The sequence below is a fragment of the Pagrus major genome, chromosome 14 (genome assembly GCF_040436345.1).
Source record: "Pagrus major chromosome 14, Pma_NU_1.0".
NCBI classification, from domain to species: Eukaryota; Metazoa; Chordata; class Actinopteri; order Spariformes; family Sparidae; genus Pagrus; species Pagrus major.
The window spans coordinates 5,246,661-5,259,414 of record NC_133228.1 but is presented as its reverse complement, the minus strand read 5'-3'; the positions used below and the strand labels follow the sequence as shown (position 1 = coordinate 5,259,414).

The window sequence follows — 12,754 nt, the reverse complement described above, 5'->3', positions numbered from 1 at the left end:
CCAGGGGAGCAGTTGTGATTTATTTGTGAATAGTTTCAACAACATCAAAAAGAGGACTAACGGTAAGAGCACTGGTGGTGGATGTAGCTCAGGGGGGGGGGAGGGGTCCCACCTCTGCTGCCGACCCCAGAGATCAACCCTCCTTTCTTCACATCAGACAACTTTTGAAAAAACTGCTTTGGCATAAAGGTTGATTCCCTTCAAACACCGATGTTTTGATTGAAAAGTGCTGGTTTCTCCCGGTTCATTCCCTGGCTGCCGCTGTGATCGATTGATCTACACAGTGTGACTCAACAATACTCATCAGGTCAGAAGAGTGTGTGGTGTACGGTTGACTGTCAAACAAATCTATAAACAATTTATGCTCCTGGATGAGAAGCAATCCTGGAAGGCAAACGGGGAACATGCCCAAATCTCTTTAACATTCTGGTACATAAGTTACGTTGTGTCACCACAGTCAACACAGTGGGTGGAATCACTAGTAGCGGACTTTTCCACAGACAAGGTGCCAGTGCTGGAGATTTCAAACCAAGGAAGGAGGAACAGTGGCTCAAAAATAAAAGGAAAACCATGATTCAAAAGTCTACTGAATTTGTCAGATTCAACATGACTGTATTTTTTTGCCATAGCTGTCATCATATCTTGTGGTTGCTGCTAAAGAAATCTTACAGTATATCTGGTTATTTTCATCTCTCAAAGGGATGAAAGCCTGATTAGTTTGTACTGTAAAAGGTTTCGCTACTCGTATGACCCAACACTGGCACTTTGTTGTTAAAAAGCCTTAACTGGTACATATCAAAGGAGGGCTATGGGGCACAGGCATGTTTTCCCCAGGACATATGACCCATGCTAGTGTTACACACTCTACAACAAGTTACAGGTGATAAACAACAAGACATTCTCCCTTTTCACATCCCAGCAGAGGCTGGAGGACTGAGGGCTGGAGTGATGTGGTCACAGGAAGCGGATTCCAGCTCCAAACTGGACACCGTCACATATCCTATGTGAGGAGAGCAGAAAGAAGAGAGGAATTACTGTCAGAGAATTCCTTATATTAAAGTGTATGTAGCACTTTAAGTTTTTTTTCAAGATTTTTTAACGAGCAGGCCACTGATTCAGTAGTGCAATCCAATAACACTATCAGGCTCTAGGACGTACAGTACTCTGTGTATTATGATGACAAATAGAGTAGATAGACTTTCTGAGCCACATGTTTGAGCATCCGACATTTCTTTTACACTGCAGTGTCCTTTTTTGATGTGTGGTGACAAAATCTGAGTGAAAACTGGTCCGACCTGATCTGCTTCATCTAAAAACGGATGTCTTTTTTTGTGAAAGTTAGTAAAAAAAACAAAACAACAACAACAACAACATGGATGAGCATTAGTCCTGTAATATCTAGGAGTGTAAGTGTATAGTAGTCTACCTGTCTCCACTCTGAACTCCCATGGGCACACAGTAGTTGAGCTCCAGTCTGGCGATGTTCCCGAGCCGCAGCACGATGCCCGCTCCGTACGACCAGCGAATACACTCAGCTAGCTTCTGAAGGTGCGCCCGGGGACCATCACCTACACACATAACACTCAACATGTTACAACCCTCCTGATACAGGCTCCTCAATGATCAATTCTGGAGATGTATTTTATTAGTCTATGCATTTTATCATTTCTATTTGATGGCTCAGAACTATAAAAGTGAGATTTTTGCCAGTCAGCCGGTGTTGACTTCTTTTTAACATCGCAGGTATTTCATGCATTAATCTCTTCAGTCCACTCACCATAGTTGAGGTTGCAGAGGTTGCCTGCGTTGAGAAAGAAATGTGTTCTGAAAAGGTCTCCAAAGCCGCCCTTGCCTGGTCTGAAGGGCAGCGGAGTGTAGAGGTGTAGACCACCTGCCCAGTACGCCTCTCCACCCAGATAGTCACCTGGAACACACACAGTATTAAACTGAGACAAGCTGCTCTACTGCACTACTTAATGGGACACATACACACCTGCTCTACATAATAAAAAGTCCTCTGTATAGTGGTTCTTATTATACTCTCTTATCTGTATGTTAAACACATTCAGCTGCAGCTCCTCATGTACTTCTGTTCATTTATCTACTTATTTTTTATGAGCCGTGACAGCGTGGCTGGTATTGTTTTTTTGCCTAGTGATTCTGTGTGCGTGCGTGTTATCATGTTATAATTTAATCCTGGAGATACCTTTTATATCAGGAGCTACTGCAGAAGCAGTTTTGAATTCTTTGCCAGGTGTGCATATGTCTGTCTCTCTGTAGAAGCATTTTTGTCAGCGCAATATCATCACAACCGTGCAAGATACAGTCGTGGAACAATACACGTGTATAGTTGAGATAAAAAGCCACGGATCTGAACATCAACATGTTGATAGGTGTTGCAGCTGGTTTGATCGCATCCCAAGATGGTTTCTACTTTGTTGTGGATCAAGAAGTGCGTCACCAAGATGTCCACATGTATATAAAAAGACAGGTTGCTCCCTTTTCCCCACCATTACTCCACCTCACACAGATAATGGAGTCTCAATGTAAGGAACAGAACATCATTGTTCTTTTGCAGCAAAATTCTTATTACTTATTAACTCCATCCAGCATTCTAAATTAAATGAAAATTCTTACATATTGACTTTTTTTTTCATTGTCAAGTATCTTGTTGATTATTTTCTCAATGAAGTGATTGGTATATAAAATGTCAGAAAATGGGTCAATCAGTGTTCCCCACAGGCTAAGATAACATCCTCAAATCTACAAGTCTTGCTTTGTCCACAACCAAAAGATATTCAGGTTACTGTCACAGAGGGGTAAGAAACCAGAAATGTTTTGATTGAGGAAGCTGGAAAAAGGGAATTTGGACATTGTTTTTCTTAAAAAAGAAAAATGGTTGACAACAAATTAGTTAATTGTTGCAGCTTTACTTGTGGCTATTCAAATAGTCTGCACTGTTAACTGTGGAAAGAGTTTCTATGACGTCTGACCAGTTTTTACCTTCACTCTGTGGCCCGATGCTGTACATCCCAAACCCTCGCACGCTAGTGGGACCTCCAAGATAGAACCTGGACAAAATACACAACTACCATTGAACCATCCACTCAGAGAGCAGTATTGTCTCAAAAATCACAAATCTACAATTTAAAAACAGTGACACTCATTAATAGCACACAGTTAAAGAAAACAATACTTAAAAACTAAAACATTTGGATGACAAATGATGAGTGAAAGATTGGATCAGTTTACATGGAGTTTCTTAATGATAACCTTGATTATCATAGAAGCGACTCCTCAAAGAAGTTTTGCTATTAAATCATCGTATAACATTTTGAGAGCAATGGCTTCAAAAAAAGAGCCAAACTTTGTTCACAGAGATGCTATGCTGAGGGCTCATCCAGCAGCCAGAGACCGACTGTGTGTCAGAGCCAGATGACGGCTCTTGCATAAATCACTTGTACCTGTCAGCGATGCAGGACGGCTGTCCTCCCAATGGATAAAGCATCCCACCCCACAGAGAGGCAGACAGGACCTGAGAGGACACACAGGAAACAAATTGTTCTCTGCAGCTGATGTAGTGCTGCTTTATCGTCCACTGGTGGTTCTTTAAGTTAATTTACGAACACCATGATGAAAATACTTATTTATACTGTTAGTTTTTGATAGCAAAGCTTGACAGGACGCTTAAAGCATTCAAATAAATGCCCAAATGGCCAGTTTATGTATAGTCTAAGAACAAACAACACCCTAAAACAATGGCCTAAAATCTTTAATAAACAAATTACAATGGGTTTGGATTGACTTATTTCTGTCTTACTGAGTCCCAGAAGAGCCGTCTGTTAAGCTGCAGCTCAACATCCTCTTTCAAGAAGCTGGCATCGCCTCCTGTGTACCCGGCCAGTTCCTGCAGGGCAAACACACACCTCAGTAACACCTTTGTGAAACTGGACAAAACAGGAAGAATACAGCCAGTTGTTTCAAGAGAGTGATGGATAAAATGTTTTTGTTGGTAAAAAGATATATTACCTTTAAGTGTTAAAAGTTTAACCATGAAAACTTAATTGTGAACTGTGTTGAGTTTCAAAACATCAACAGTCAGCAGGGAAGAATTTAAGATTCACTGTTTCTGTGTCATGTTACCCTGCCACAGTAAATTCCTGGGCCCACCTCGTGTGGGGAAGATCTTGATCCAGCTAGCACAAGCATTTGTTTTGAAAGCAAGTAAAAAAAAAAAAAAAGTGGCAACATCTTTTTAATTCTATTCTTTTTTAAACACTGTTAAACAACTGTTTGCAGAATTCATGGCAATGACGTAAACTGATTTTTTTAGAGGTTTATTGTACCACCAGACTACAGAGCAATCCAGATCAGTTGGAATCTGACCTGGTGACAGGCATTAAAAAAAACTATGATCATAGCCAATCTGCTTACTGATGGTTTTATTTGCTTATATATGGAGGCATCAGTATAACACTGAGACTTTTTCATAACCAGTTGAAAGTTCCTTGCATAACGTTCAAGTGAGCCATTTATATGAACACACGTGTACACATACCTGGTTGAGCCGCAGTAAGGTACCTCTGTTGGGGAAAATGGCAGAATTCCTTGAATCGACTGACACAGTGTGCTGCAAACAAACAGAACATTGAGTTCTATTGAACTAATGCCATGAACAAAATAACCCTTATAAACATTTCCTGAAAATGATATACATCAAAGGTGTAAAAGAAAATTATGTTTTCAGGAGACTAAATTATGTAAAACAAAAAATATGACATGTTGGATGTACTCCAGGCCGTACCGAGAGGGCAGATTTCAGCGAGTGTCCACTCTCTTCTCGCACGGCGAACGAAGCACTACGTGCCAGACAGCCCAGCTCCCTCCATACACCCTCCCACTTCAACGTGTGGTTGGTCATCCCGAGGGGAAACTGCAGGAGCACAAGAAGATGGAGAACTTCAGTTCAAGTGTAAAGCCACAAGTTGCAAATAACGTGTCAGTCCTGCTTATTTCAACAGCTGTGAGAGTAAACAGTGATTAACGGGGCTAAATTCAAGTGTTTGATTGCAATTTGGAGTTAGAAAACTGCTGTTGTCCTCAAACTCAAACCAACTCTTGCTCTCTCTTCCTAAATACTCAAGCTTTCAATTTCAATTTGCTTTATTGGCTTGAAATGTTAAAGTCAACTTCTTAAATAAGGTGATGTCCAGTCTGACTTTATATATACAGTGAAGTCAAGACGCGCCATATATGTTCATTTCGAGCATTACACTGATCTGTTTTTTTAGATTCAAATCAAATGAGTTTAGATTTTATAAACAAACATATGGAAGAAACAAATCTGTTAAAATTTCTCGCATGAAATTACATTTTGAGTCAAACATGTCAAAGAAAAAGTCACATATAAAGAGAAGAATACAAATGCTAAAAAAATTACATTTATTTTATTATTTATTTTTTATAAACACATGCTGAATAGAAGAAAAGAAAAAAGGAAACACACACACACACACACACTCTCTTACATTGACTTCTGCAGACATGCCTCTGTCAGTCTCTTTTAAGGAGCTCCATGGGAACTGTCCAGTGACTTTGTACATGTTGAGGGTGAGGCTGAAACAGAGGACAGCAGGTGTGATTAAACGGAACCAACGGTTTGTTGGTGCATTCAGGCTGGCATCCCAGATTTGATGTTTAGTCATCTTCAAAGCATTGAATGCACTCTATGTGGTTAGGATATTTGCATTTCCTTGAACAACAGTCAGACTATTCAAATAATTCCCTGCATTCAGTAGTAATATACCCGTTGTGTATCTAAAAGACAAAAAAATGAGAAACACCAGTATGTTCCTTTTTGATCAAGCAAAAAGAAGATGAAGATGACAGGTGGCCCTCCAAAGAAACACTACACAAACAGTAACAGGGGCAATTGTTAGAGACGGTCAGATTTGATTAATTTATCTCTGTCTACAATGAGGAAAACTGAACTGCAGTAGCTGGTCTTGTCCTCCCAGAGGACAGAGAGACAGGCGTGTTTAGGGTCTGTGTCATGGACATACTTGCGTTCGAAGTGTCCGGGCTGGGGCTTAAAGAAGGATAGGCCATATGACGTCTCCTTGGTCCCATAGGAGAACTGGAAGGTGAGTTTCTCAGCTCGGCCCAACATGTTGGGCAACTTCAGACCCAACACCTGTAAGACAGGACATACACTGCGTCAGCTGATAGCCAATCACTTCTGTGATCATTTAGGCTTATACCGCAATAGCACGTGGCATGTGTACAGATTCCTCTGAGCATACAATAATTAATGAGCAAATCAGCACATAATCGTAGAAATACATACATCATATCCATACAAGCATACATACACACTTTTAACCTGCATACACTCCACATATACTCTGTACCTAAACGTTGCACATATTTATCTACATGGTCCACGTTGATGAAGATGATGACATTTTTTTCATGGCAGACATTTGACTTGTCATAGCATGGAAAGCATAGATAAGTGATGGCTTCACTCCATGGAAGTGTCCCAGTAACCAGCATGCACAACACCACATCCATAAAATAAACTAACTCTTGATGAAATACAGTTATTATTAATTAGGGATGTAACGCTACCAAAAACTCACGGTTTGATATAATCACAATAAATAGTCCACGATAGAATATCTACAACGATATTAATGACTTGTACAATGACCTTTAATAATAAATCAGATGTGTACGGCATTTTTGTTTTTCGTATGGAATATTTTTTTACTTTTCACTTTAGGTACTTCTGCTTTGCTTCGATAGTAAAATAACAGTAGCTGGCCATGACCTAAGCATGTGCAGAAAGTAGCCATGAATTGTCTTTGGCAATGAATGATTGGACTACAATATGTACAACTGCAAAACAATACAGCAGCCAATAGCATCTCTTCCTCCCTCTGGAGGGGCACCCAGGGGGCTGTGTCAAAGGAGGACAGCCCAGAACACACACTCGGCCACGGGTCCCACAGAACTCCCTCCCTCTTGTTGCCCAGCAGATGAAATCAGACTACAAAAATCAGCCGGCCAGTTTGTTCCACCTTACGAGCCTAGTGACGCTCTTGTAGCAAAGAGCGGCTCCAGAGGATGAGCGACCCCGACAGGAGCAGCAGAAGAGATCAGTCTGTCAGTGTGAAGAGTCACTACAGCCCAAACAACTTGCGAAAACAGATATTTTTTTACCAGAGCTACTGTGTGAGTTAACAGTTTGCGTCATGCGTAGAGAACGCAATTAACGAAGCCAACCAATCAGAGGTGGAGTAGGGCGGGTCTTATGAGCAGTATGATTGCACCCTCTCCTGTTCAAACAGTACAATGGCAGACGTTGTCACAGTCCCACAACGGTATCGCAATATTTTTTTATGGTGATATCGTGAAATTGGGTATATGGTTACATCCCTATTATTGATACTACCGGCTCCGACCAGTGCTTTTCTGCTGTGACATGTCAAAATGTCTGCTGTAAAAGTAAACTAGAAATACGTTAGTAAACCAAAGTATGTCTGGTATGTATAGGATCAAGATGGATACTAGTTAGGATGCCCAGCCCAAGCCTGCAATATGAAGGATAACGGTTTTGGCATGAATGATATGTACATGTTTCTCTCACCATGCTTCCTTCATTGTTGCCAACCATGGTGTTGTAGCTTCCGGTCAGCCTCTTTACCTCTGTCACCTCAAATGTTACATCAAGACCATTGGGCAAAGCGTCTGTACCTGAGGAGGGAGAGCCAAACAGGGTGAAAAAGGATTGTTTCTGCATATTCACGCCTGCTAAGCACACAGCCATTATATCCAACAACAAAAAAAACACCATGCAGTCATATTTCAGATGAATTACCTTCAGACGTGTCAATAAGAACCTCCACCTCTTTGAAGATTCCGAGGCGGAGCAACCTTTGTCTGGCAATGTGAGCTTTTTTCATCACCTGTGACCAAGAAACAGACAGAAACAGAGTTCTGAAATTAGCAACCCATAATTACTAGACACTGCAACAACTTCAACCTAAAACCGTAAGTATCACCATGCCCTAATGTGCAGCACAGTCAGAAATACATACATCAATGAGGTTTTTGGCGTGGAAAACATCAGAGATTTCATATCCGAGCAGATCCTCTTTAGTTCTTCCGAGACCCTGGATGTTGACATGCTGGACGACCACCTGTAATCAAACATATTTACCTTGAATTACTTAAAAGTCACAATCACATATGGATGAGAACACATTCAAAATGTATTAAGCTTTAATTTTCTTCTTCTTCAGGTGTCTGCAATTTTCCAAGTGAAAGATTTTCCTTTACTGTGATAGCAGGTATAAATGTCCCTTTTGTTGCACTTAGTCATGGTCAAAAGTTTACATACACTTGTAAAGAACATGTATAACATGTCAGTCTTCACTTCCAATGATTTCTACAGCTCTCATTTTTCTGTGATGGGATGAGTGGAACACAAACTACTTGGTTCAATAATGAATTTATTATAGGTCTTCTGAAAATCTGACCAAATCTGCTGGCTCAAAAATATGCATACAACAACTTGAATGATCAATTTTGCTTTGTAGCATGGCCTATTAACTTCTTCTCAGTGATTATGATTGGTAACGGCTGATGACTTTTCTGGGCCCATTTTAATAGGGCTTGTTTAAAACACTCATTAGCCACTTCAGGAAACAAAAGTGACTGGTTAGGCTTTGTTACATTGCAGGCTGTGTCTTAAATAGAGTCCTTCAGCTATTCTGCATAATGTGTACAGATTCCTGTAGTACTGAAGCTGAACACCTGCAGGAGAAACACACCAAGACTGCTAAAGCAAATTCTATAACAACAGAAATGAACAAATCGATGAGTCGAGACATCAGTTTATACAGACAATAAACACTAACTCAGGAGCAACGAAGGATAAATGCAATTGCAATGCAGTTACCACTGGAAGAGATGCGTGGTGTTTATTTCCAGCAGAGCATATCCAATTTAAAAACATGGAATCTCTGCCCATGAGTCTGGTTGTTATCCACATATCTCGAGAACAATTCATCTGATCTACTTTACACTTGGCAGGTTGTTAGAACTGGTTTCTGCTTAACTTCTGCTGATAACGCCATTTTAATTTCCAACTAGTTTCTGTCTAACTTCTGCAGGTCAGCAAATTGAAATACTTTTTTTTCACCATTTACACTGATCAAGAAAATGAAGGGAGCACTCAATTGTGACAGTATAACACCAAGTCAGTTAAACTTCAGGGATATCAATCTGTCCATTTAGGAAGCACAAGTGATTGTGAATCAGGGTTAGGGGTTAGGGTTAGGGTTAGGGGCTGTAAAGGGCTGCAGAAGGGCATCAACCCAGCAGCAGGACTGGTATCTGCTCCTTTTGTGCGAGGAGGAACAGGAGGAGCACTGACAGAGCCTTACAAAATGACCTCCAGCAGGCTACTGGTGTGCATGTTTCTGACCAATTTTTCTGAGCAGTGTACATTCTCATCAATTTCTATCACTTCAGCAGATCAGTCCAACTTTGGAACATTTTTCCTAAATTTCAATGTTTTATAGTTAAACACAATAAATTGCTAAATACTGACAAATACATCTTCATAATCAAGAATCAAGAACTTCCCAAAAGTTCCATTCCTTAATCACCTATTTATGCCTAACAATAATGTCTTCACCACCCAAGTTAAATGTGATTCTTTTATATTTTGAGACAACAATATATTAGCAAATAAATCAATAACAGGAAACAAAGTTAATGTTCAATCAATCATTTAAGTACCTGCATAAAATCCTGTTCAGCAGAGCTCTGTTTCAGAAAGCAGGATTAGTGAAAACCCTGAGTATGTAAAGGGTGATATGAGGGAAACTCTGAAATTTCCGTTCCAGAAAGAGAGATAACTTAAATTCTGGCGAAGCTAACCTGCTCGCTGGCAGGTTAGCTTCAACACACTCTGAGTCCTCCCCTCCGGCTGAGCCCGGGGCAGCTGTCTGATACACCTTTTCATTTCCTCATTCATACAGACAATTTCGAAACACATATCTGAACACATTATTTCGCAGGGTTTTGCGTACGTAGAAACACTTAAGTCCACATATATGTTTTCCCTTTTCTGCTTAACATGCACGCCTTTATGATCAATCTCTCATCCATGTAAGGAGAGAGAAAGCGATCTGTGGACATCGTGGATTTATTTATTTCATGTCCAGTTAATTATTCATCCTCAGCTCAGAACATCCGGTGTCCTTTATAGCACTGTAAACATAAAAAAAAAGAAAACGACTAAGACTCTAAAGCTAGACAAATGTAGTTTAAAAGTGAGCATTTCAGTAACTAAGTTTAAATTTACAAATGTAAAAATATTGTCATTCAATTCTAATAACTCAGTTCAAACCTTGTCACATTTTCAAGTGTGGTTTCCATGACTCACTACTACTGGGGCAGAGCATATCTTTAAATCATAGGGCCTAAAGTAAATCATGTGACTTGGGTTTCTTCTTGCAGAATCGAGGATTAAGACCAATTTCTGGAAGATCACCCAGAAATCACCCACTAACCCCAATATGTGACAATATCTTATCTGTTTGAGTCATATTTTTATCTTCAACTGCTTCCACCTGAATTTCATCGCTCACAGGTTACAGCTGAGTAAATATAGGCTATTTAAAAAAATATGTAGATTTAAATACAGTTAAATACTGCCATCCATTAAGGAAATTCTGGTTATTGATGAATGTGCATTATGCTGAATAAAATAAGAGTGTCACTGACTGCTTTCTCCACTCCTGTTTTTTGTTTTAGATGAATGTCATGGTCCACATTTCCATGCATTCATATTTCCAGCTCCACTGGACTCTATTTGCCTGTTGCCATGGTGAATCACAGTAGCGGATCCCTATTGATAATGGCTTTTTCTCTTTCCACACCCATGCACTTAGCTCTGGCTGGATATACTCACAAGTGATTGAATTCATTCTGATCCTCTGTTCGAAAACGGAAAATCCTGAATTTCCCATCTCAGGCTTAGTCAACTCAGAGTTTAGATTTAAGATCAGAGTTTGTTAAGCCTTCTTTCTGAAACAGGGCTCAGAATTTAAGTAGAAACCAGTTTGAGGTTTCCAAGGTGTTAAGAAAATTACCAGCTATTTATTAACTGCTTGTTGGAAAATAGCATAATATTTTTATCAAATCATCTTGGGGGTAATTTCCAATACATTTTGAGGTAATTGTTGTGGTAATTTGGGGGTAATTTCAAAGAAGTCGCTTGGTAATTACCACCTACTTACCATGACATTCTGGACCTGTAAAATGAAGACTTTTAACTACTACAATTGGCAGCTACTTGTAAATACTAAAATTGTATATTTTACAAGAGCTAAGATGACGTGAGTACTAGCAGTACTCACATCTTTGTTTTCGAGGATCTCCTGCTTGGCCTCCTGCACCACATCTGGAGCGTCCACCAAGTCATCAGGGTTGACGCCCAAGTCCCGGCCATGCATCGGGAGAGGGTCCAAACTCTGCACCAAAAGAAGAACAATGCTTTAAGGCACTGCCGGTACAATCTCATGCAGAGAAACAATAAATCCTACTTGCTCAATGAGACTGTGTCCACTGAGTTTGCATTTTGTTTTAATTACAGGTGATACAATTAAACAACACTTTATAGTTAATCCTAACAAAGTCCAATACAAAAACATAACAAAGAAGTATGTACAGCACTTTTAAAGGGCGGTCCAGGCAGTGGGTGGGGCCTTAAGACAGGACTCAGCCAGTGTGTGATGTCCTACAACCAGTGAAAGTCACTGCACATGGTGACAGCTGACTTCTTCATGTGGATGTAAATGGATAAGAATATTAATATTAGGACAGGAGACTTTATGTTAACGTTTTAGTTATTGTAAGGTAGTGACAGGTAAATACCTCAACTCCCTGACTATAATAGAGGAGTGACATTTTCTGAATGGAACAGGCCTACATGTTCTGGGCTAATGTCAGTAAAATGGCTCCTCAAGGAGTTCTTTTCTGTAAATACCATCTAAAAGCACCAAAGACCCAATACAATAAAATCACCACAATGACTATGATTACTTTTGTCAAAAATGTGACCTAAACTTAAAAATGCCGCTCAGTGTCAATCGACAGCATTGTGGGCATTTTATTTAGCCGACGGCAAAGTTACATGGTTTCATCACCTACAGCTCGCCGGTACACACTCATGTTCAGCCGTCAGTTGTCTTCACTGTTCGTCTTTACCTAACTGTGTGTAACAGTACACCGAGTACAAATACTGGCCAGTCTACAGCCTTCCTTCAGCACTGACTGAACAGGGAGGTCAGGGTCAAAAATCCACAGAAAGGCCAGCTGTCAGGAAGGAATTGAGTTTACCTTAGCATGGACAGTCCCCATGTTTACTATCCGCTACTAAAAGCCTCTTCGGTCGGGGATAGCTGCTCTGTGTACCGGAGAAAACTGATAAATGACAGCGGCTACTTTCTCCAGCACCAAACCCCCTTCAAGCGAGACGCCATGACAGTTGGTGAGATCCCGTGCTGCATTCAAGTACTCCTCGTAATGTACGCCAACCAACGTCTCGTTGTTCTCAATCACGTTGCTTATTAATTACTATGCATTTTTACGTTTTCCGTGTGAAAGCTGCTGCACAGGAAATTGTGAATTACTTTATCGTAAGCAATACACAAAAGAAACAGTTTCGCAAAATAAA

General features: G+C 40.2%; 1 protein-coding gene across 1 annotated transcript; it reads right to left on the bottom strand.

Moving 5' to 3' along the window:
- samm50l (sorting and assembly machinery component 50 homolog, like) lies at positions 1–12,583 on the bottom strand. The gene is made up of 15 exons (XM_073481017.1): positions 12,418–12,583; positions 11,436–11,549; positions 8,103–8,204; positions 7,883–7,970; positions 7,652–7,758; positions 6,063–6,193; positions 5,529–5,616; positions 4,805–4,933; positions 4,559–4,630; positions 3,821–3,907; positions 3,465–3,535; positions 3,004–3,071; positions 1,778–1,924; positions 1,427–1,568; positions 1–1,000 (listed from the first exon to the last, which is right to left on the bottom strand). The coding sequence occupies exons 1-15, from the start codon at positions 12,436–12,438 to the stop codon at positions 955–957; spliced, it is 1,413 nt and encodes a 470-aa protein (XP_073337118.1). The 5' UTR covers positions 12,439–12,583; the 3' UTR covers positions 1–954.
- Positions 12,584–12,754: the final 171 nt, after the last annotated feature.

What these genes read in the sequence shown, in the direction of transcription:
- samm50l (XM_073481017.1), bottom strand. Translation starts at nt 12,438, where the DNA reads ATGGGGACTGTCCATGCTAAG. An exon ending in GCAACAATGAAGGAAGCATG is followed by an intron (nt 6,194 to 7,651) that starts GTGAGAGAAACA and finishes CCTGTCTTACAG; the next exon opens with GTGTTGGGTCTGAAGTTGCC. An exon ending in CGCTGAAATCTGCCCTCTCG is followed by an intron (nt 4,631 to 4,804) that starts GTACGGCCTGGA and finishes GTTTGTTTGCAG; the next exon opens with CACACTGTGTCAGTCGATTC.